General features: G+C 45.1%; 1 protein-coding gene across 1 annotated transcript in view; it reads right to left on the bottom strand.

Moving 5' to 3' along the window:
* The window catches only part of LOC147892863 (DNA-directed RNA polymerase IV subunit 1-like), a 155,049-nt gene that overhangs the window by 113,869 nt on the left and 15,566 nt on the right, over positions 1–25,614 (bottom strand). The window contains exons 7-9 of the mRNA XM_087386802.1: positions 14,123–16,021; positions 13,771–13,946; positions 13,617–13,683 (exon numbers count right to left, since the gene is read on the bottom strand). Of these exons, the coding sequence (XP_087242928.1) occupies positions 13,617–13,683; positions 13,771–13,946; positions 14,123–16,021 (2,142 nt within the window). The remainder of the gene's footprint in view (positions 1–13,616; positions 13,684–13,770; positions 13,947–14,122; positions 16,022–25,614) is intronic.

The following is a 25,614-nucleotide window of genomic DNA, read 5'->3' as shown; positions in this document are numbered from 1 at the left end:
GGCAGCAATTGTAAATAGGTGAAGGAGGGTAACAAAATCTCTATAAAAGGAGCCCTCCTCTCCCTTGTTCATCAGAATCTCTTCCACCATTAGGCCTCATGTTGCTGTAGCTCTAGTCTCCCCAAGCCTCTTCCATGAGCCTTCTCTCCCTCTTGTAGATATTCTCTTATGTAAACTCTTGAGTCCATCTCTCTCTAGTTTATTCTCTCTCTATGAGTAGTCTTGGAGCTTCCGCTCTCTCTTGTATGTATGAAACCTCTTCTTCTCCCTTGTGTTTGTAGTGTTGAAGTGGATTCTCACTCTATTTGTAATGAAGGTCACTTCAGGTTCTCTCTCTCTTGAGTGTCTCGTCCCTTTTCTCTTTTAAAGCCTTGAAAGTTCTTTCTATTCGGCCGCTCACTGTGCACACATGGTCCATTTGTTTCCCGAGCCACCATGCAAACTTCTTCCCCTATTCTAGGCAACATCTATGAGGGGTGGATCGTTGATGAAGGTGGAGTCTTGAGGGAGCATCCTGCTCAGGCGAAATTAGCCTGGGTGGAGGGTAGTTTTCATGACAGTTTGACCCCCTGTTAGTATTTTGCTCATAACTTTTTGCTCGCTAATCCGATTGTAATGAAATTTATATCAGGGCGAAGCTCTCTTTAAGGCGCATGTTTGTATGTGATCAGATCTTGAATCAGGTACTGCTGCAAAAAGTTATGAGTCTCTGTGTATGACAGTCTGTTTTCATGACAGTTTTTACCCCTGTCTAGTAAACTGTCCATAACTTTTTGGCCGCTTCTCTGTTTCTTACGAAACATATATCAGCGCAAAGCTCTCTTTAAGGTGCATGTCTGTATGTGCTTAGATCTTGAATCAGATACTGCTGCAAAATGTTATGAGTCTCTGTGTTTGACAGTCTGTTTTCATGACAGTTTTTTGCTCCCTTCCAGTAAACTGTCCATATCTCTTCAACCATCTGTCTGTTTTCAATGAAACTTATATCAGCACAAAGCCCATCTCAAGGCACATCTCTTTGTGTGCTTGAATCTTTGATATCATGTCTCTACTGAAAGTTATAGGCCTCTGTGTCTAATGACAGTTTGTAGAGTGTTTTGAGCTAAGTGTAAAAGTGTCTATGAAGGAGGTGCAATGTTTCCTCGGAATCTACCCATCCGACCCAATCATCCCCTTCAAACTCCTTGATATATATCAGTTCATGTCATGTTGAGCCGCAAGATCTTCTTTCAACAACGTATCGCTCTTCTCTTTGGCGAAGACCGGCTCGCTGAGATTATGGTCTCTGCTGATCCTTTCCTTCTCCCTATGCTTGATTATAACTTCACTTGGGATGTTACCATCTTCATTCTCATCTGAGGGAGGAAAGTATGGTGTGGTATCTTGGCATAAAAGCTTTTTTCTAATGTCCCATTCTCAATGATAAATATCTTTGGCTGTCAGTTCAAAAGCAGCAGGAAGTGAAGAGGTGCATGAAGTTTATTACCCCCAACTTCATGTCACAGTAGTAACCCAAGGTTGATGCTTGGGGTTGATATGTTTGGCTAGAAATGGGAAAAAATTTTTACTCTCCTTGCCCTTGAGTGTTATGTTCGTGAAAGTTCTAAGTAGTGTGTTGTTTTACACATACCTACGTATGTTTACTCACTACTTGAGACGCTAGTCTCCCTGGCAACGGCGCCAAATGTTGGCTCTTTCCTACTGCTTTCGTAGGAAGAGCTGGGTAATCGAGGCTTTTTGTCACCTACAGATATATTGGGATTATCGATTGTAGTATATGTGTAGCTTAGGACCTCGAGTCGTGTTCCGGTGAGAGACGTAGGCTTAAGTGTGGTAAGCAAACAAAGTGCATGCATGTGTAAAAGGAACGTAAATCATCTTTGTTGAGGTAATGAAGGCTTTCGCCTTCATTGGGGGTTGTAGGGTTTAGGAGGAGTTCCAGGGTTAGAAAGAGGTTCCAGGGTTAGAAGGAGGTTTCAAGGTTCAAAAGGAGGTTCCAGGGTTTAGAAGGAGTTCCAGGGTTTAGAAGGAGGTTCCAGGGTTCAGAAGGAGGTTCCAGGGTTTAGAAGGAGTCCAGGGTTAGAAGGAGGTTTCAGGGTTCAGAGTAGGGTACATGGTGGAGAACTCGTCTCCCTCGTAGTTCATGGAGTTTTAAGGGTTAAGGAACAAAGGGTTTAGGGAAGCATAGGAGTGGGAGAGGAAGAAGGTGTAAGAGCATGGGGGAAAGAAGAGAGAGGAGGAAGAAGGAGGAGGGAGGAGGAGGAGGAGAGAGGAAGAGAAGGAGGAGGAGGAGGAGAGAGAGAGGATGGGTTGCAAGGTTGGAGGAGAGGGGAGGAGGAGTTGCAAGGTTAGAACATGCTTTTGGACGTGCAGTGCAAGGAAGCATGGACACTTGAGACAAATGCTTGGAATACCAAAGTAGACTCAACACAATGCCCCAAAGAGTGTGGGCTTCATTCCATTATGGGGTATTTATACAAGTTGGAGAGCTTCTCTCTCTGCATGTAACACAAAGTTGTAACACAAAGTCGTATCACAAAGTTGTAACACAAAGTTGTATCACAAAGTTATAACACAAAGTTGTAACACATTCTCTCTCTACATGTAGAAGTTGTAACACAAAGTTGTTACTTGTGTCACAAAGTCGTAACACAAAGTTGTATCACAAAGTCGTAACACAAAGTTGTATCACCTTCCCTTTCTACATAAGTTCATGTTGGCACAGAGTCAACACAATGTCTATGGGATATCTCCCAATATGACACGTGGCACGTCTAGGACTCACTAGACTATAAAACACCACCTAGAATACTTATTTTAGACTCACTTTGGCTTCATATTCCAACACAAAGTACCATCATGCTTACTCAGCTTGAGTCCTTTTTTCAATGGAGTGGCCACAGGCTTACTATTCTTTATCTTAAATTTATGAAACAACCCCTTAGCATATTTGGTCTGTGCCATAGAAATTTCCCCTTGGGTTTGCCAAAATGCCAAAGCAGTAGTAAAAGATATCCAGATCTGTCACGTCAAATGTCTGACAAAGAACAGACTGCACTGCTGCAATTTGCAGAGAAATACTTCCAGTGAGTATGATGTCATCAACATAAAGAACCAGCAAGACTAGATCTGATTTCTATTACTCCCTTGACTATTATGCTCAGGGTTGCTCCACTCAGTTTTAAGGAGTTAGTTGGATTGCTCTTACAAGAAGAAATGCGGACTTCCAATTCAGCCCATTCGAGTGAGCAAGTACTTGCCACTCATGGAAAGGGTAAATTTCAGAAAAAGACTAGCCATGCTATAACACAAAGTCGTATCACAAAGTTGTAACACAAAGTTGTATCACAAAGGTGTAACACATTCTCTCTACACAAGGTTGTATCTAGAAGTTGTAACACAAAGTTGTATCACAAAGTTGTATCACCTTCCCTTTCTACATAAGTTAATGTTGGCACAGAGTCAACACATGCTTATCAACCCGCTCAACAGGTGTGTGAAGCTTGTGCTCTTGGAAAGTTACATCGCCTACCATTCCAAAAGGATGGTCGAGGTTCAGTAAGAGCACAAAGGATCTTGCAGATTGTGCATAGTGATGTTTGTGGACCAATGAATGTCGCAACCCATAGAGGGTACATGTATTTTGTCACATTCATGGATGATTATCCAAGGTGCAATTATTGCAAGAAGCCTGGTCATTACATTGCAGAGTGCCAGAAAAGGATTGCCAATGAGAAAAAGAGGCAAGGCACAAGTAGTAATTATGTGGCACTAGCTGAAAATGCCAATGCTTCACCATCTCATGCAAACTTTGCACAAGAGGGAAAGGATTGTGTTTACTGCATTTCAGGACAGCTCTGGATTTAGTTGCACATGATGCTTCTCTTTCTTCATCTAGGGATTCTTCATTTCCTGTCATAGATACTTGGTATCTAGATAGTGGTGTATCGAAGCACATGACTCATAGAAAGAGTGGTTTGAAGCTCTCTCTCTCTCTCTCTCTCTCTCTCTCTCTCTCTTTTGTCATGTCACCATATGCCAATTTTTACAATTCGTCAAGGAGACAAATATATGAGGCAATGATACAAATGCAAAATGCTAATCTAGGAAGCAAGGAAAATGAAAGACAAAGTGCATCAGATGCAACAAAAAATGCTTGAAATGGATACACTTATACTACAAACGACGACACCGATATATCTGCAGGTGACAAAAAACCTTGGAACCCTACATACCTAGACCACCCTGCTCTTCCTACAAAAGCTGTGGGAAAGAGCCAACAGGAAGCCTTTTGGATGGAAAGGAAAGGAGAAAAGCCAAGGCAATTACTTGTCAAATTTTAAGACAACCAATCTCGCCTCAAGGTGCTCAACCATAAACATCACGTGAAAGGGCACTCCATATGGATTTAATGAAGACCTTGCAAGGAGTCAATACGCTCAAAAGCTCAAGGAGCTTGAGAAAATCAGGAACGCAAAAAAGGAAGGTAAGCATGCATATGTGAAAGAAGGCAAGGCTATGATTACAAAAAAAAGTAAGGGGGGGGAGGGAAACCAATATAGCAACATGAGACGCTCAGGATCAAAGTATGGAACATAGGAGGATGGACCTTGGATAAAATCATCGTAGTGGAAAAGGAAATAGCTAAGACGGACATGCTCATACTTCTTGAAACTTGGGAATATAAGGGAAATGCATCACCAAATATTCAAGGATTTCTGAAAACATAAATGTGGAATGCAAAAACACACATGGGAGGGTGAGGATTTGGTGGAATAGCATGCTACATCCGAGAGACATCAGAAAAATAGCAAAGGTTGTAAAAGAAGACCCACGTAAGTAATATAGGTGAATAGAAATACCTATAGACATTGCTTTGTAGTCAAACTCAAGCCATTCTTCCTCAACTTTGATATATTCAATCATGTGTTTTGCATGTGGGCTTGTGATCACATAGTCAACTACGGTTGATCCTTGAGCTGTCTTGCATGTGCAATCCTTCGTGTCTCGAAAACTTGATGTACCATTATAGATTTGCAGCCCAAACCATCCACGTAGTGCGAGAAGTTGCCTTTCCACATGTGTGATTTCCCCGTTATCCTTTTATTTCCTTTTACATCCTCTTCCACTTCCTCCATCCACATGGGGTGTCTCCTTTCTGTTCTTATGACGCCTTGCTTGGACCTTGTTTGTGTTGAGATATCGAGCTCCACTCATGATATGCCAGGGTGACCGCTATCCTTATGTACTATAGTTCGTGCTTCAGTTAGTATGCCACCTTAGTTAGCGGAGTTTGGTTTGAGACCCACATATAGGGTTCTTCTATTTCTTTGTACAAAGAGTTCTTTTTGGCTTTCACAACTAAGAAGAGGAAAACTGTTTTCAGCCTCCACCTTTGTGTGTATTCCCCCATTGTGTATGTGAGAAAGCCGCAAGTGAGACTCCTTCCTTCTCTCCTACTATCTTCGCATGGTATCAGAGCCTGGTTCGTGGTAAGGAGCTCAAGAAAGCAAACCAAGTTCGCGGTGTCCTGGTAAGAAGACCAGTGTTGCTTTCCTTTTTCGAGTTTGGGAGCAAATCTCTGCGGGTAGCATAGCTAGAAAGTGTAAGAGTGCATTGTCTCAGATTGAGACGCCCTTCGCGGTGTGGCGAGAGGGCAATATATACTGCGGGTGAGGACGAAGCCCTCGGTGACTTTATTTTTCTAATTCGAGGCCATTTCGGGGCCCGTTTTGGAGGCGAAAATTCTCCGCAAGCACTGAGAAAAAGGCCCTGTTTTTGCTGTGCGACCACTGCTCTGCAGGTCGGTGAAAAGTTACCGCAGAAATTGCATCGTATGCCTATGCGCAGAGATATTGGGAGTTACAGAATCATCCTTACTGCCTGTTGATGCAAAATCGTCACTAGAAAGTGACTATGTGGTCAAATACCACTTTCGTCAGTTTTGCAGATTTGCCCTTGTGAGGCAGAAGTTGTGTTTTTTGCAGTGGCAGTGTTCTGTAATGGCGTCTGACAGAATATTTTGCAGTTTAGAATGACGAATTTCCTTATGGGAAAAGGCTATTGGGAGTTCATTACAGGAAGTTAAGAAGAACCAGTTCTTCCTAATGTTCCCAATCAACAGGAAATGCAGGCATTTAAAGGATGGCATGAGAGAGCCAGAAAAGTTATGTACTAGTTGTGTATCAGTATTTCGGACTCTATGATTGTGCATATTCAGGATGCAAGTACGTCAAAGGAGGCATGGGATACTTTGGCAAAAATGTACAGCACAAATACGCAAGCCAGGAAAATGCAGCTCAAGCAGGAGTTGCACAATGTGCACAGAGAAAATATGAGCATCAATGACTACCACATGAAGGTGAAGAAAATTGCAGATGCACTTGCTTCCATTGGGTCGCCAATGGAAGATGATGATCTAGTTTCTGTGACCTTGGATGGTCTAGGAAAGGATTATGCACAGTTCCGGACATCCATTGCCGTCCGTGAAAATTTTTTTGATTTTGAGGAGTTGTTTGCTCTTCTAATTTCTGAAGAGCAGAGAAATGGCGATGCATCTTCTTTAGGAGGAACTTCAAAAGAAACTATCTTCTACTCAAATGCTGGAAGAGGTAGAGGCAGAGGTAGAGGTAGAGGAGGCCGATCTAGAGGCCGTGGTAGAAATAAGAATATGCATCAAACTCAAGAAAACCAGTCCTTTGGGGGAGGACGCGATAACTCTAGAGGCAGAGGGAGCCAAAGAGGTCGTGGTGGATGGCAGAGAGGCCAAAATGCAAACAGCAATGTTGAATGCTACTATTAGGAATGGAAAACTGCAGCAAGGTAATTATGCATCCTCTAGTAGACAGGGTGATGACAGAAATGAGCATTTATTTATGGTGCAGCACATGACCAATTCTGTGACAAGTGCAGAACAAAGAAATAATGTGTGGTATGTTGACTCAGGTGCGTCAAACCACATGACAGGTCATGCAGAATGGATGCAAGATGCAAGGAAAATAGAAAGACCAGGATTTATGAAGACTGGTGATGATACTGCACATCCTATTGTGCAGATTGGTAAAATTCCTCTGTCTATGCAAGATGGAAAAAAGAAATACCTGTCTGATGTATTTCATGTCCCGAATATCACCACGAACCTATGTTTCTATTGGTCAAATGGTTGAGCAGGACTTGCAGGTCAGATTTAATCCCTTAGTTGTTGGACACAGAGTCATTATCCCCTCTAGGGCTCAGAGGATTATTCTCTTCATTGGAGGGCATAAGGTTGGTTTTCTTAACCTGTATGCCTCCAACATTAGAGGAAAACGTGTCATTATGTGGAAGGATTTGTGTAAGAGATTACAAAGATATGGTGTTGTAGGCATAAACTCAACCCTATGGTTGACCAGTAGTACTTGGATACTATATATACCAAGTACTTGTATTATTTCATTTGAACATTTCTATTGGAGCTTTCTTGTGTGTGCACTCTTGCTCACTTGTGTTTACAACTCAGCCCAAGGAGGGGAATGCAAGCAATTCAAGCAAAAATCAGAAAAAGGGCAAATGCAATTATTGCAAGAAGCCAGGGCATTACAGCGCAGAGTGTCACAAAAGGATTGCCAATGAAAAGAAAAGGCAAAGGGGCAGCTCCAGTAGTAATTTTGTTGCTCCCACTGAAACTCATGCTTCACATGCACATGGTGAAGCTCATCTTGCCCAAGGTGATAGAGATTTTGTGTTTGCTGTATTTAATGAGAAGATGGATGCCAGGGGGGATTTGAATGCTGAAAATCAATCAGGGGATGCTTCCCTTGTTGCAAGTGATACATGGTATATCGACAGTGGTGCTACTAAGCACATGACTCCTCGCCAAGAGTGGTTTGAGAGCATCACACCTGTTCATGGCGGACAGGTTACGTGTGCCAATCATGCTTCTCAAGACATCATTCGAGTTGGGCACATTCTCATTCAGCTTGATAATGGGAAAGTTCAGTATATCCGAGATGTTTGGTATGTTCAAGATTTGAGGCAAAATCTGATTTCAGTTTCAAACATTGCCCATGATCAACATATGTTGGTCGAATTTCAGGATAACCAATGCACGATCAAGGATCCAAAGAAAGGGTATGAGGTTGTAGCAATAGGCGCATATGACAGAGGCTTAAACAAGCTTGATGCTCAGCCTTATGATCAGAAGGTATTGGCTGTAGCAAACACTTTCCAGGCTGATTTATGGCATGCCAGGTTTGGACATGTCCATCACAGGGCATTGTCCTACTTGTACAACAATAATATGACTCAGGGAATGCCAAAATTACAGCAACCAGCAAATGAAGTGTGTGAGGGGTGTGCACTTGGCAAATTGCATCGCTTGCCATTCAGTAAACAAGGCAAGAATTGGGTCAAGGCAACCAGAGTGTTGCAGATAGTGCATAGTGATGTATGTGGCCCCATGACTATTCCCACGCATAGAGGAGCAAGGTACTTTGTGACCTTTATAGATGACTTCTCCTGGTTCACATGGCTTTTTCTCATAAGGAAAAATCTGAGGTGTTCTATTGGTTTCAGGAGTTCAAAGGTATCACTGAGAACCAAACCAATTCTAGAATTGGAACACTCAACTCAGATAGAGGAGGAGAGTCCATGTCACCTGCATTCTAGGGTTTTTTTAAGCAACATGGGATTAAACATCACTTGACATGCCCTTACGCACCACAACATAATCCAATCTCTGAGAAGAAGAATCATACTCTCATGGAAATGACGAGATGCATGCTGAAATTCAAGAGTGTCTCAAAGGCTTTTTGAGGAGAAGCAGTTGTGACAGCCACTTAATTTCAAAACAGATGCCCTACCAAAGCTTTGGTTAATGTGACTCCATTTGAGGCTTTGTATGGCTTTAAGCCAAAGGTTAGTCATTTCAGAGTTTTGGCTCAATGGCATATGCTTTGGTTCCAGAGGCACATCGAACAAAGCTTGATGACAAGAGTGTCAAATGCATTTTCGTGGGGTATAGCACTGAAAGCAGGGGATTTACTAATCATACAAGATTGCAAGACTGTGTCTAAGGCCTTCCATACACAAATCAAGCATAGACTTCCTGGGATCTCGGTCTCAAATCCTCAAGGATGAACTGTACAGTGAAGCTCTGGTCTAGAGTAGAGTGCAAAATATCATTTCTTCCGGGCATCTCTGCGGCAATCCTTCTATGATTGCCTCCATGCGCGGGATCTTGATTATCCTGCTTTCTAGTCATATGAAGAGATCTTCTGATGATTGTTTTTCTTATATAAATACAACCAGATTTCATCAAAGAGAGAGAGAGAGAGAGAAAGAAAGAAAGAAAGAAAGTGTATTATTGTCCACTAGAGGCCAAAATGGGCCCATGGGACATCAAGAACTCTGCATACAAGATAGCACAAAATCAACGTGCCCCAAATAAGAGGCATCGTCGAATATCATCTAAGTGCTACGCAATAAAATGCAAGTGGAAGTACATAATGTCAAATCTGAGCCTAAATACAGAGTAGACTAGATGCAAGGAAACCGCCCCCGGGTGCAAAATGGGGGGATGAGCACAATATGCCAATGCAAAGATACAAGTCCAGGTGTCACGGAGTCTGAGAGAGAGAGAGAGAGAGAGAGAGAGAAAATGAAATTTTATTAAAGTCTTCGGAAGACCGATGGGTCTATGAGACTATGAAAAACTTGATACAATGAGCTGTGGTAGTGGAGCTACTAAACGAGCATCCACACCAATGCAGAATGCAAAAAAATGCAAAATGGCAATACTAAGTCCTAAGTACAACATAGTCGTATCTCGAATATATATATCAATCTCAGCGTCATCATCGTCGACATCATCATAACCATCATCATCATCATCATCATCAGGACATCAGGATGGATGAGGTTGTGGAAGTGGAGGCATGAGGTCAGCAATAGAGCGCTGCCGCCCCCTCAAGGGTGCAGTCTTGGTATGTCTCCTGGTCATAGCTCTGCGTCTAACCAGGGCCACTGTGACCCCCGTCGGTCGGGCTCCGACCCTAAACAAGGAGGGGATGTCCCCAAGTATGATCTGTGAGGTCTCACCTCGTGGGGGTCTATGTGATCTGGCCGAAAGAACTCCGTGATAGAGCTTTAAGAGATATCAGTCGAGGGAGAAGTCTGCTCCTGTCTCCATGCTCCGAGTATCCTCTCGTGGTGTCTGAGCACCTCATGAATGAAACCCGCCAAACATCGTTGGTCTGGGTAGGAGAGAAAACGTGCCAAAACCGCATAACTATCTCTGAAGAGGCAGTAGAAACGCCCTCGGATCTCATAGTAAACAGGACACCTGAAGATAAAATGCTCCTCTGTCTCAACCTCCTACATGTCACACAGTGTGCATATGCCTCTCCCTGGGTAACCGCTCTGCTCTGCCGCTCTTGATACGAAGTCTATGAAGAGACCCGGAACTGCCCAAGGGAGATCCTCAGCGAGTGGGGTAGGTGAATCTGCGTGTATCCTAGTGGATCAATGAAACCCTCAGCTGTGATATGTAAGAAGTGATCTTTGTAGAAGCCCAGCTTCACTGGAAGATCACTCGGGCCCAACCAACTGTATAATGTGTGTAGCTGTAGTAGATCCTCACGGATAACCCGGTTGACCTCGTGTGATAGGAGGGGAGAGAAAGGAGCATCCATGCTGTACTGGAAAGGAGGTAGTCTGTCCATGTGGAGCCCTAGTCCTGCAAACCATCTCTCTGTGCGTGCATACCAGCACCTCTGGTCTCCCCCTGTTGCAAGTGCCATAGAAGAGGACAGTGCTAGCCATGGTATCCTAATACGCTCAGATGTGTAATCCCCATACTCCCTGACTCGGTACAAATACGTAATGACCTGAAATGCAGCATCTAGCTGTAATGGGGGTGACCCAAACTCTGCCCGAATGATCTGGTGAGAAACGGATGGCTTACCACGGATCATCCGTGATAACATGAGAACCTGTAGCCGCTCCACCCTGGCCCACTCTATATCTGACAAGTCTAGCCCCCAGCATGGACTGCCATACATCCCTGCTGGACAGACCAAGGAGTCAAAAAGCAACCCTTTAATCTGTGGATCTTGAAAGTGAGAGTGGAAGCACTGTCTCTCTAGTTTAGCCAATGAAGCATATCCTCTGCTCAGGCACGCCTGCATCGCGGGTCTCATGGTGAAGATGGGTCCGAAAAAGAAGACCCCCAGATAAGTGTATGATGAAACTACCTCAACAAGGAACCCATCAAATGCGAAATGCTCATCGCGCATGATGGCTCGAGATGTATTGAAGATCATAACCTTGGTTTTACCCAAGTTGACCTTCAAATCATGAGACTCACAAAAGGACTGTAGTGCATCAAGGTGTCTCTGGAGCCCCTCTTCTGAAAAAGACAAGAGAGCCACGTCATCTGCGTAAAGTAATATCCAGATCAGCGTGCCCGTGAGAGAGCAACCTACCCCACCCTATGCCTGCATCACTGTCTCGAGCTCGTTGATGTAGAGGCCAAACAAGGTAGGTGATAATGGGCACCCTTGTTTGACCCCGATAGTGCTCATGATCTCGTCTGTCCATTCAGATCCTGTCCGGACTCTGCCTGAAACTCGCTCATAAAGTGCCATGACAGCCCAAATGATCTTCTGGTCGTAACCTAAATCTTATAGGTGTCGTATGAGGCGGACTCTCAGAACGGTGTCAAATGCCTTGCGGAAATCCACAAAGCAACAGTAAACCCTCTGCTTACGTGCCCTCGCCTCCTCGATAATACATTTGAGCGTGAGAATGTGGTCCATGGTCCCATGATCCTGCCTGAAACTGGCCTGTCCCGCTGCTCTGAGTCCTCAACACTCCGCAAATCTGTTGACGTCAGAATCAAGTACTTATGCATAAATCTTGGATATGACATGTCCAATCATAATGGTCTTGTAGTTCTCCGGGTTCATGGGATCCCCTGCCTTGTGGATGGGTAAGATAGTGTTGATGGTCTAGGTGCGTGGAAAGCCCAAGCAAATAGCTTGGCTAAGATCGGGGCTAGGAGGTTAATCCCATATGCAATGAACTCAGTGCATTATGGTCCCTCATGATCCTTCGCTCGGCCATTATGAAGTTTCATTACGGCATCATTAACCCCCTCCTAGTGAAGAGGGTGCAGAATGTGGGACGTGGCATATGTGATAGGTTAGGGGCTAGCTGATTTGGGATATCATAGAGCATGCGTGCATAATCAGACCACACCTGAGTGTCAGTGAGTGGTAGGAGGGACCGTCCCTCTAGAAATCTCCGCCAAAAGTCCTTAGAGTTGTTACTGAATAGAATGTTCAGTAGCTCCTCCTCATTCCGGTGCACGAAGCCAAGTTTCTTCCTGCGTACCAAAGGACAATACTCACGTAGCGTCTCTGGTTCACTCGGAAGGCTGTTTTTTGTTTCGAATCTGAGCTGACGACGTAAAGCCTTACACTCATCATCGTACCAACTATTACAAGGTACGGTTCCAGGTGGTGGTGGACGGGTGGAGTGGATGGTGTGGGAGAAGGCGTGAAGAGCAACCTCGTATAGTGAGCGAGTGACTAGGGCATCACGGTCCTCTAATAGGGGTATAAAGTCAATGTATGCGAGAACTATGTAAAGACGGTCAAAGTAAGTAGGTGAGTGATCGCGATCAAAGCGTATATCATGGTAGGTGGAGTAAGAACTCAACGAGGTACAAAGTACTGTGCGGCGGGGGGTAGAAGTACTAAAGAAAAGATAGATATGATCAACCCCTAGAGGGAGAGGTGCTACAGTAAAGTCAGTGATGCGAGATGTGAAGGCAGGGGATCCCATGATGTAGTCCACGACACTGAAGCCTCCCCCATGTGGAAAGCAAGTGAAGCCACCTAATGCGGGCCATCTGTCAAGACCATTATAGATAATAAGATCATGCATCCTACTGAGGTCTCATAGGGCCTGCCCATAAGATGTGAGCGGTCCTCGTCTGTCAGCCTAAACTCATACCATACTTGCCTCCTCAAGGTCAATGTCTGGCAGTAGAGTGGAATCATCCCTGAAGTTGAGGAGTGGTGCCTGACAAGTTCACGTCCTCGCGTTGAAGTCCCCAACTAGGAGGACTTCCCCGCAGCTAGAAAAGTCAACAATGGACTTATAAAGAGCAGCAAATAGAGATGTCTCATCCTCCCCTTGAATATCTCTGGCAAAGCCGGAGGTCTCGGGGGGGAAGTAGCAAACTGCAATAAAGAAATCCCGGCTATCCTCTCGCGCTCTCGGATGCCCTAGAACTCCATCAGCAAGTACTCCCAAGCCTCTGATGGGTCAGCTCGTTCGTGCTCTAACGGAATTTGAAAGGACTGTGGCCTGAAAGTGTGAGGATCAGACTGGAATCTGGGTGATGACTGGGTGAGATGGGTGCAGTATGGAGAGAGAGAGAGAGTGGTCCTATACATCTTCAACTTAAAATTCATAACATCTGAAAAAACTATAGTGCATTCAAATCACATAGTGATAATTTCATAGAAATAAAACGCCTCATTGTTTTGACAAACGTAAAGTGTACTCACCTTTGAAAACAATCTCTTTCTTTGATAAATAAATTTCAGTTAACATCAAAATATTTTTACCTGGGATATATGAATATGTACAATCCATGGTGACTGCCTCTCCAAGCTGACTTCTGAACAATGGTACCTACCATATTGAAGACACAGATGGAGCTTTAGTAACTGGATGCATAATAAAGAATCAAGAGTGAGTTTTTGGATAGATATAACTTACTCAATAAGGGTGGTCAATGGCAGCATGTCCAGTGTTATGCACTGAAGGTGGTCTCGAATCTCCAAAGCCACTTTTTCCAGATCAGATTTTCTCTCAAGCGCTTGGGACGATATTATTATACTAAACTTTACATCCTTGTCCTTCACTGTTTTGTGTACTCCCGTTAATAGTGTGTCCTAAAAAGTTCCAGCGCATGATTTTAGCTCGGTTTAGTCAATTTCATGTCACACTGTATGAGAAGAAGATACCCTGGATTGTCGTCTTCCTTTTCCCCAGTCGCCTCATCCTATAAAAATAAAATAATGAGATCCATAAACTTCGAAATTTGATAAAACACTCATCCTCAACTTACCTTTAACATGTCTACAGGATGACGCAAATTTGAAACAATATGCTCGAATGTAAAGTTGTAAGCAGGCTCTATCACTGCAGTGACAGCCAAGGCACCGACAGCTTCAGTTCCTGGGTACATATTTTGAAATCTTGATCCATTTAGGTCATTGTGAGACTCATCTTCTGATTGGGTGAGTCCTCCATAACAAAACTGAATAATGTGATTTCCATCCCTCGTGCGTACAGAATTATCATATGCAGCATAAACCTCTCTTAGACCAAACATGCAGTTTCGAAACAATTGCCCAGGTCCATCGACCCCATGACTTTTGGGCATACTACGAGAAGGTATGATATGACTAAAAAACTCCTTCAAATTAAGGCCATCTAAAAATGATGACCTTATAACACTAGGTTTGTCCCAAAACACACCATTCATTGATTCCTTTGGAGAATACCACCTTTTTCCATTCAACAGCTGCAGCCCTAGACAAACACTTTGCTGTACCAATTTTGATAAGGAACCTTTACTTCCGGCCTTAACCATAGCAAACATCGAGTTTGATGGAGGGATGTGTCTTTGAACCGTTGTTTCTATATCTTCGAATACCATTCGAAATTCTTTTATACCAGTGTCTTCGAAAAAACAAATTTTATCGAAACATGATGATGACTCTGTTAATGTTGAAGATTTTTCACACACATCTGCTGGCCCATCGACAGCTTCTGAGCTGAAATTACTTTTAGCACAAGAAATCTCTATTTGCTTCTCACGATATGACAAATCAATTGCTCTTCTTGATGACTCTCTTGCCTCTTCCATAGCAGCTTCAATTTCATCTAATAGTCTTCTACGCGACTTAGAATCATCTGTCAGTAATATGTCCTTCAAGCCTACACTGAAACCATACTGAGAAACCCATTCATTTAGAATTGTTTGAAGACAATTTATAAACTCTATTGTTCTTTCTGGCCCACACTGATTAAATATGCTAGAGATAATACCTTCTGTTTTACTTTTTAACCACTTTGTTTCATTGGAACATTCCAAAATTTCACTGTCGTGAACTGTTACACCGGTTGGATTTGTAAAATCTATTCCAGGAGGAAATGCCAGGCTAAACAGTTGTAAAGCAGTCCAAAGTGGAAATCTAGACCGGGGACCCTTAATGATGGCTGGATTTGGTACCTTCAAGGTGCACGACATGGCAAACATTTGTATTTGATACTTATCCAGCCAGAAGCATCTCTGTAAAAGCAGATGCACTGCAAGAATTCCATCGTGTGACAGACCAATCAAAGACTGCCCGCCCTGAGGACATAACATCTGCTGGGAAACAGCCATCATCTCAGAAACTTCAGCCTTAGCTTCAAGGGATTGAGGGGCATACACATGCAGTGTGTCACCATCAAAGTCGGCGGAAAATGGGGTGCACATAACTGGATTCATTGCAAATGTTGATCTATCTTGGATTTTCACTTCAAACCCAATAAAAGAATGCATGTGTATTGAAGGTGCTCTGTTTGCAAAAATTAGGTCACCATCTACAAGAGGCCTATGTACAACATCGCCAGTCTGCAAATCATAGTAATTCCTTCTTCCATCTTTGATGCTGTGTCTCTTGCTATCCCGAACAATCAAGAAACTTTTATCAATGTTGTGGACATCATTTTGTAACCTATGGAAATTAAAGTCGTTAACCATTTCCGGAACCTGTAATTTTTCAGCCACTTCACAAGGAATCCCCAGCTGCTCAATTCTTATAAATGGATCACCTGAAATGACCCCCAATGCAGAGGAATCCGAGCGCTTCCCAAGAACATTTTGCTTAAACCAACTTGGACCCGATTTTCTCTGTTTGTTCGCTTCAACTTGACCTCTCGCCATTAATGTCTGCTCCCCATCTCTAGCAAAAGTCTGGCACAAAGCAATGCCAAAATTCCAAAACAACTTTGAGCACATTTCTGTGGGCAGATAATAGATTGAAGATACAAAGTATGTGGAAGAGATAAAATAGGTGCCTCCATATCCTGGGAAGAAGTATAACTAAATAAAGATTTCAATGTGAGATCCAAAAACATAGACTGAATTCCAAACATGCTCACGTTCAATAAAAGAACTAATATTAGTAAAACGATGATAAATGGTGATCAGAATGTTCTCTCAAGAAAGTCTCAGGCCTCCATTTAGGGATGCAGTCTTGGTCTGCAGCTTGCTCCCTGTCGTGCCTCCTCTCTCCCCTAGCTCTTCCCCTCTAGGTGTCCTCTCCCTCAGCCCTCTAGCCCTGCCTCCAAGCTCTATCTGTTCATTTGCTGCTAAAATCACGCCATCAGCCTATCTAACAGGTTGCGACACCACCCTGCAGCCTGTCTAGTATTTCATGGCACTTTCATTCTGCTTTTGCTTCTGGTACACTCAAGCTTCATAATCATTGGAGCTAAAAGGAAATTGCTACCTCAGAGCTTCCCTCACTTGCAACATTTGCTAGAAGAATCAACCGCAATCTTCAACCTCTGTACCACCTGCAAGATTCAGCTCGTTTTTCAGTTTGTTCTGCTCCAAGACTGCTTTTCAACAGCTCCAAAAATGAGTTCTAACATCAGAAAATCTCAGCTTCAAGAAGGAGATTTTAACAGGATCAATTTCAAGGTTCATAAGCAACAAGCTTCAGCTCCAAATATGTTCTCTAGCAATCTCAGCCCCCACACCCTCTCTCCCTCCCTGCTCATCCTTTGCCATCTCAGTGTTTCCCTACGTCATTCTCAGCCCCTGCTTCTCCCTCCGTCTTCAGCCTCTCCTTTCTCTGCCCCTCCCTCTCCCGTCCTGCCCCATAATTCTCCTTTAAGAGGTGATGCCTTTGGGACCAATCAAAGGTATCCTGATGCAGATTGATGCAGTCACTTTCCTATCCAACCTTGTTGTCTTGGGCATGACCCATGCATCCATGGGTCGCACCCTTCTAGGTCACAGGCTTGGATGAAATATGATATGTGTAGTACATTTCCAAGTGCGAATACCTAATCAATGCAGGGGACAATATCACCTATCCTTTCTTACCTTTTTTTTCATGAAAAAGACTTCTATTAAGTAAGAATAAAACCCACGAGAGCACGCTCAAAGCGGAAATAGAACATGAATAGCATGAAATAAAATGCCAAAAAAACTCCTCAAAATGAGGTAGGAAAAATCCAAGGTTGAGGCTGAAAATGCCACCTCAACCCTGTAGAAGACTCCAAGAAGAATGGGGAACCTCTCCATTCCCTAAGGAACATACCTCTCCTAGAGGAGGCCGCTCTGGAGGATCTCAGAAGCTCATTCAAGTGGCCATCAATGTATGTTGGTATCTTTCCAAATATTGTTCAAAGTATGAGAAGGGTGGACTGGTCTAGAGCCTCCGTCCATCTAGCTGTCCAAATATGCCATGCTAAGATGCTTTCCAAAATCTCCCAAGAGAAATCAACCGAAGCATGTACCGCTCTAAAAGGTAGGGTTGGTACATCATCCAGAGGGGATGACTCTACTAAGTGTAATCAAATCCAGCAAGACGAAGAAGAGTCATGCCTCTCATAAAATACCTACGGGCTTGAAAGGAAAAACCGAGCAACTGAACCCCAGGTCATGAAGAAAGGGTGCCTGAAAAAGGTGCTGAAAATCATAGCAATCCCCTTCCAAATGATCCTTGCCTATTTGTAGTCCCATGAGCAATGCTGGACTGATTGCATCGCGGAGTGGCAGCAAGGACACGTAGAGTTCTGGATCTCCACAAATTAAGTACAATCCCACCATGAATAAAAAGACAAAAGAACAGAGTGATCTTTCTATTTCTGTGGGATTTCTAGAGTCTACTCCAGAAAACTCTTTGCAAATCAACAAAAATCTGAAAATCCTCCCAATGAGGAAATCTGGAAGGTTTCCAACCTCTGCAACTAATCTAAGACAATGTTATAGGATACAAAGATCATCCTGAACCAAACATCTAGTGGACTGACTGATACAATCACTTGGTTGTCCCAGCCACTTTGATTGTCAGGCGAAGACATAATCACATGGCCATGAAATGGTCACAAGGATGACATTGTCAGATGGCGATGACATGGTCACAAGGATGACATAGTCACATGGAGAGGAAATGGTCACCAGGATGTGCCTTCATTATAGGAACAAAGTGGAGACAGGTTGTGAACACAAGTGAGCAAGAGTACACACACAAGAAAGCTCCAATAGAAATGTTCAAATGAAACAATACAAGTACTTGGTATATATAGTACCCAAGTACTACTGGTCAACCATAGGATTGACTTTATGCCTACAACACCATATCTTTGTAATGTCTTACAAATCCCCCCTCAAAGATATGGCTGAAAGTACCCTAGAAATGTCTCAGGTGTACCCTGCAGTAGAAGCTATACCATGGTTACACAAATTCATCCAGATGGATATGCAACCTATGGGAGAACACGAAAACAATGTCATTGTGAATCACTTCAGAACCCCCCTTGCCATTGTGAGAATGTCTCTGATCCCCAAGCCATGTCGATGTCATAAGAAAAGATCTGTTTGTAGGAACAAAGTGAAGACAGGTTGTGAATACAAGTGAGCAAGAGTGCACACACCAGAAAGCTCAAATAGAAATGTTCAAATGAAACAATACAAGTACTTGGTATATATAGTACCCAAGTAGTACTGGTCAATCATAGGATTGACTTTATGCCTACAACACCATATCTGTGTAATCTCTTACAAATCCCCCCTCAAAGATATGGCTGAAAGTACCTTGGAAACGTCTCAGGTGTACCCTGCAGTACCTAAAGTACCATGGTTGCATAGATTCATCCAAATGGATATGCAACCTATGGGAGTACATGAAAACAATATCATTGTGAATCACTTCACAACACCCCTTGACATTGTGAGAATGTCTCTGATCCCCAAGCCATGTCGATGTCGTAAGAAAAGATCTGTTGACAAGGCTTTGGTGAAGATATCAGCCACATTGTCCTCAGATGGACAATACATGAGATCAGTGAAGCCATGAGAAATACAATCCCGTACATAATGATAATGATTTTCAATGTGTTTCATGCGAGCATGAAAGACAGGATTGTTGGCTATGGCAATCCAACTCTGGCTGTCACAGAAGATAGAGTTTGCTTCGCCATCCTGTGCATGATGCAAGTCATGCAAAAGCTTCCTTAACCACATTAACTCCATAGTGGCTGAATTTGCAGCTTTGTACTCTCCTTCACTGGGGAGGAAAGAGAGACTCACTCGTCCTTCTTATTGAGCCATGAGATATAGGCTGAACCCAATGAGAAGCAATAGCCAGTAGTGGACCGTTTGTCATAAATGTCCCCTAACCAATCTGAGTCGGTGAAACCACTCAGCTTTAGATCACAATCTAAAGCATAATTCAAGCCAAGAGAGAGAGTGCCATGGATATATCTGAGAACCCTCTTTGCTACATTCCAATGTGTGATCGTGGACAATGCATGCGCTAGCTCAAAAGCCCTGTGGCGTAGGCAATATCAAGCCGTGTGGAGCATAGATATATCAAACTGCCAATCAACTGCCTATACAAAGTGCCATCAAACTTTTCAGCAGCATCATGCTTACTCAGGTTGAGTCCCTTTCCAATGGAGTAGCCACAGACTTACAATTCTCCATTTTAAATTTCTGCAACCCCTTCGAATACTTTGTCTGTGACATAGAAATCCCATCATGGGTCTTCCAAAACTCAATGCCAAGATAATAATGCAATAGGCCCAAATCTGTCATGTCAAAGTTGTGACATAAAGCGGACTGCACTGTAAGAGATTACAAAGATATGGTGTTGTAGGCATAAAGTCAACCCTATGGTTGACCAGTAGTACTTGGGTACTATATATACCAAGTACTTGTATTGTTTCATTTCAACATTTCTAATGGAGCTTTTTTGTGTGTGCACTCTTTTTTTTTTTTTGGGGCAAAAAAGAGACTTCTATTAAGTAAGAAAGAAACTCGCTAGAGCAAGCTCTGAGCAGAAATACAACATGCTAAGCATGTAATAAAAAACACCTCAGAAGAATGAGGTAGAAAGAAACCAAGGCTGAGGCCAAAAATGCCAGTTCAACCCTGTAGAAGTCCCAGTAAGGAAGGGAGAGTCTCTCCAATCCCTGAGAAAAGTAACTCTCCTGGAGAAGGCTGCTCGAGAGGATCCCTGCATGGTCACCCGTATGGCCATCAAAGTGTGTACCGTATCTGTCCAAGTACTGGCCAAGATCTGAGAAGGGTAAACCTGAGAACCCTCCATAGCCTCAGTGCATCTGGCTCTCCAAATGTGCCATGCTGCAATGCTAGCTAAAACCTCCCATGGAGAGTCAACCGAGGAATGAGCAGCCCTGAAGAGAGTGGCCAGAACATCCTCTAAAGAGCATGACTCCACAAGGTGTCGTCGAATGTGTAGAGCCCAAGACGAGTCATGTCTCTCGAAGAAAACCTGAGGCCCTAAAAGAGTGAGCCAAGCCACTGATCCCCAGGTCATATAGAAGGGGAGGCGAACAAAAGTGTTGAAAAGTCTTGCAATCCCCTTCCATATGATTCTCGCCTGTCTGCAATCCCAAAGGCAGTGTTGTATTGTCTCCAAAGCAGAAAGGCAACAAGGGCAAGTAGGGTCAGTACCGAACCTGAATCTCCAATGATTCACTGCTATCCCACCATGAATAGAAAGTGTTGTACTCAAAGTTTATGGCGACCCACCAAGAGTCACACCTGGGTTACGTCATGGTCACCTCAGCAACATCCCAAGTTGTTAGACCTTGGTCATACCTAGTCGCAGTGTGTTCACATATGTTCACATCTTGGTCACTCTGGAATTGACTTGGACATCACTTGACATGGACATGACTTGGACAAGACTTGACATGACTTGGACATGACCTTACCTAGACATGACTTGGGTATGACGGAAGCAATACATGACTGAAGAGTACCAAATCTCAACCTCGATCCACAATGGTCACAGTTGATCAAAGGGAAGTACTGGCGCAATGGTACACGGGATACACCTGTTGGTGCACATGGGAAGCAGTCCAATAGTTAAGAGGTATAGGTGGTTCACCAACCCTCGCAACCAACTAGTGTCAGGAGCGCATGGAATAGACAGGAGAACACATGGAGCACAGGATTCACTGACCCAAAACAGGGTGGAGTGTTGCGGAAGCCATCAAGGACAGAGCGGCCCACAAACGGTGGAATGGCTAAGGATGGCTAAGGATGCAAGAAGACATCCAATAGAAAGAAGGAGAGGAGATTGGTAGCGGGGGGTGGAGCAAAGGAGGAGAAGGTGAAGAGGGGGGCAATCACTAGCATCCAGCTTCTGTTCCTAGATAAAAAGGATATCAATAGCACCTCCAGTGACACTTGGATGAAGCTGAGCTGCTTACGGCGACGGTGTGGAACTCTGCCTAGGCCCTGTCTGTTCCAACTGACTATCCTCATCGATAGGAGGATGCTGGATGTAAAGGCTTACCCGACCTAGTAGAGGAGACCAACTTCCCCTGGGCCGAAACACTCCTGCTGAGGGCAGGAAGCTCAATAGGTGAAAGGATCCCCACACCTGCTGAAAGGGAGGCCCTGTCAGAAGGAATCCCAATGACCAGGACCCCTAAGGTGGAGGGCACAAACTCCTCATCATCCATGAAAGTCGCCGAATCTGCCAGTGCCGAAAAAGAATTCCTGATAAGCAAGTCTGGCCTAGGAGTGCGAAGAAGACCTGCACTCGTGGAAGATGGAGGAGAAGGACATGCCAGGCCTCTATCAGCAGAACTGCAGCTGGGGGTTGAGGAGACTTGTGGCTCGGGTGAAGAGGAATGAGGAGCCCTCATCTGCGCCTGCACTTTCTCGGTTATCCTGACTGTGGTAGGAACAGTCTACAGGGAAGAAGTACCTGAAGCCCCCTCATGGTCAGAAACCAAGGGATCAGAAACCAAAGTGACTGGGGCTGGTGGATCTAAAGGCCCCTCGTGATGTGAAACTGTAGTGTCTGGGGCTGCAGCAACATCCACCTCTGGAGTCTGGAAAGCGTCTGTCTGAACAGGATCAAAAGTCTCCTCCTGAGGTAAGGAAGCCGCTCTGATAGCTCTCCATCGTGGTACTAGGAGTGCTGCAGGCATTGGGCGCCCTGCTGCCCCTGGTGGTCCTGGGGTGCGCGAAGCAGGGCGCCCTGTTGCTCTTGGTGGTCCTGGAGTGCGTGGTACAGGGTGCTGGGGAGGTGCAGTCGTGGTAGTACGTGAAGGAGCCACACCAGAAGACCTCTTGGGTCTTTCTCTTCCTTGGGCAGTCTGTAGCAAAGTGCCCAAGGGTTCTGCAAATCCTGCACTGGTCCTGTCTACCTGAAATCTCGACTCTCTGTCAAAAGAGAGAGCCATCTGGACGCTGAAGCATAATGTCGTCATCTGAGATGTTAGGGTCAGAGACAATGATCCTAACACGAGGCACCCCGTCTGCACTGACTGCCTCTGCCGAGAAAGAAGGCATGCTAGGAAGGGAGGGGATCTTAGTGACCACTCCGAATGTGACTCCGATAGTGGCAAGCAGTCGATGGTAGACCTAAGAAAGACCAGGAAGTCTAATTAACAGTGATGTGACTTGCCTGCCCTCCTCGACCGGATCGAAGCCCAAGGTGTAGGGTAAAAGAAACATCCTCCTCGAACTCAAAGCCAGGGATTAGCTTTAAGAACAAGGGTTGTGGACTCGTGGGAGTCGAGAACGACTTGGAAAAATCCACGTCCCAAAAGTCGAATATCCCTGAGGTGTGGGGCGAGGTCTCCTGGTAACGCCACCAGCATCCAGTCTCTAGCCTGTGATCTAGAAGGGTGTGACCCAAAGATGCGTGCGAAAAGTGATGTGGAGCCCTCTAATTCGACATCTTTCTTGAGCTGTTGCAACTCGTCTTCTGAAAAAATGACGGTTCTCGCGGCCGGTGAAGGTGGACTGAGATTGGCTAAATGGGGATCCATTCGCCAATCGATGTGAAAAGGTCGATTCCAACACTGAAAAAACTCCGTCCCTGAAACTACTACCCAAGACGCCCTGAACGCGGGCGCAGGAAGAAGGAGACAGAGAGGGTAGCAGAAAAGATAAGAAAGTGACAAAAAAAAGGGGGGGAAAGGGGTTTTCTTGTAAGAAAATTATAGAGGGGGAAATATAAAAGTAACTTAATTACAACTAGAGAGGAGTGTTTAGATTTTAATTTTACAAAAAAGGGGGGGGGGCATTGACTTTAATGAATGAAGTAGGGGAAGGGGTTACTAGAGAGAGAGAGAGAGAGAGAGGTGTAGGGGAGAGAGAGTTTGGAGAGAGGGAGTGATAGCGAGAAAGGGATATTTTAGGGAGAGAGGAAACAGGCGGAGAGACAAAGAGAGAGAGAGAGAGAGAGAGAGAGAGAAAGAGTTTGGAAGAGGGTAAGAGGGGATAAATAGAAAGGGAATGAGAGAGAGAGAGAGTGAAAAAATTATGGTGTGATAAGAAGGTGGGGGAAATTAAAGGTTAATATAAATGAATTATAGAGAGAAGGTAAAGGAGAGAGAGTGTGTGTGAAAAAATTATGGTGTGATAAGAAGGGGAAAGAAATAAAAGGTTAATATATACAAGGCATTGGTTGTCGAGCCACGGGCGTGCAATTGTATTAATGCAAACTCTGTAGAGGCAAGCGTGCAGTGGGCAAGAAGTAGCGCAGAGGTACTTCAGAGCAAGGGACCTAGGCGAGGCTGTGAGAGACAGGAGAGACATACACGTACAGCAAGGAGCATGCGATTGTAAGTAGTGCAAGAAGCTTAGTTGAAGTTAGAGTCATGTGCAGGGGAGAAGGGTAGCGATCAGTACAGGGTGAGAGGAGCATGGGTTGGCCACTGACTTCTACAGGACCCTCTTCCAGCAGGAGCCGCTTGCCCCTCGTACTCGACGTGACCGTGAGGAGGTGTGGAGGCACATTCCATCCCTGGTCCAGCCTAGCATGCAGGCGACGTTGGCACCGTTCACCATGGACGAGATGTTGGAGGCCTTGATGGCCATCGACGGACAGAAATGCCCAGGTGAGGATGGGCTATCCCGGGCATTCTTCACCTCCTTCTGGGACCAGATCCATCAGCCCCTCCTTGCAGCTCTGCAGAGGATTTTCAGCAGCGGTCAGATGCCAGAGAGCCTTTCCTCGGGACTGATTTGCCTCATCCCGAAGGGAGGAGATAGACAGGAGATCCGTCAGTGGTGCCCGATCACTCTCCTTACCACTGCCTACAAAATCCTCGCCAAGATGATCAGCGCCAGAGTTCGGCCTCTACTCCCAGCATGACACTCAGACAGGCTTTGTCCAGGATCGCAGTATCCTGAATAATGTCTTCACCTTCTCAGAGGCGGCGGAGTGGGCTCAGCACAGCGGATCACACCTTGCCATTCTACTTCTCGACTTTGAGAAGGCCTACGATCGAGTGGACTGGTCCTTTTTGGAGGGGACTCTGGAGCGGCTAGGTTTCCCAGCAGGTTGGATTCAGGGTATCTCAGCTTTGTACAGGACAGCTTCTAGCAGGGTCATCATTGGAGGCAGGATGGGTGAGCGCTTTAGCTTGGAGAGATCAGTGCGTCAGGGCTGCCCCCTTGCTCCTTACCTGTTTCTCTTCTTCGCCGAGGCTATGACTTACTACCTTCGGGCGAGGTCTACAGGGATCAGGGGTGTTCGCCTTCCACTCCGGGAGGACACGGAGCTTTTGGACTCGGAGTACGCAGATGATACAGCCCTGTATGTCCAGGACGATGAGAGGATGCTAGAGAGGGTGCGGATGGCCCTGGAGGTCTTCTGCTCGGCCGCTGGTGCGAAAATCAATTGGAACAAATCAGTTGGTTTTCTCACAGACCCCGGGGCGTGTTCTCAGTGGGGGAGGTTTTTGGGTTTCAGATGGATTCCACAGGGACAGACAGCTAGATACCTTGGTTTTCAGGTTGGCCTAGACATCACGCCAGCTCAGCAGTTTCTCCCGGTGCTAGACTCCATCCGACGGAAGCTGGCTTTCTGGAGCACTGCTAAGCTTTCCCTTGCAGGTCGTGCCCTGGTAGTTAACCAAGTCCTCCTAGCCACGGCTTGGTATGTGGCTTCCTGCTGGTGTTTCTCGAGATCCAGCGTGGCACAGCTCAGGAGGCTGGTTCGGAACTTCCTTTGGTCCGCGGAGGATGGTCTCAGAGATACCAGAGCCAGGGTTGCTTGGCAGACAGTCATTCTTCCGCAGGCTGAGGGTGGCCTGGGCGTCATCGATCCAGAGCTTCAGAGTCAGGCCTTGTTAGGCAAGCTTGTCATCCGCGGTTTGACCCCGGGGGGGCAGACGTGGAAGATGTTATTTCAGCAGGGAGCCGGTTCTTGTGTCCCGCGTCGAGGTGGAGAGTGGCTACCGTCCCTCAGGTGGATCTTCACTTCCGCCCCGCTCACTCAGCCCCGTTCCCCACTCGTTCGTAGCCTCCTCATGGTTTGGAGGCGGCTCCGCCTC

The sequence above is a fragment of the Dipteris shenzhenensis genome, chromosome 16, assembly GCF_047967505.1.
Source record: "Dipteris shenzhenensis isolate YYH24624 ecotype China chromosome 16, Dip_SZ_1.0, whole genome shotgun sequence".
NCBI lineage: Eukaryota > Viridiplantae > Streptophyta > Polypodiopsida > Gleicheniales > Dipteridaceae > Dipteris > Dipteris shenzhenensis.
This window is presented reverse-complemented; position numbering and strand designations above follow the sequence as displayed.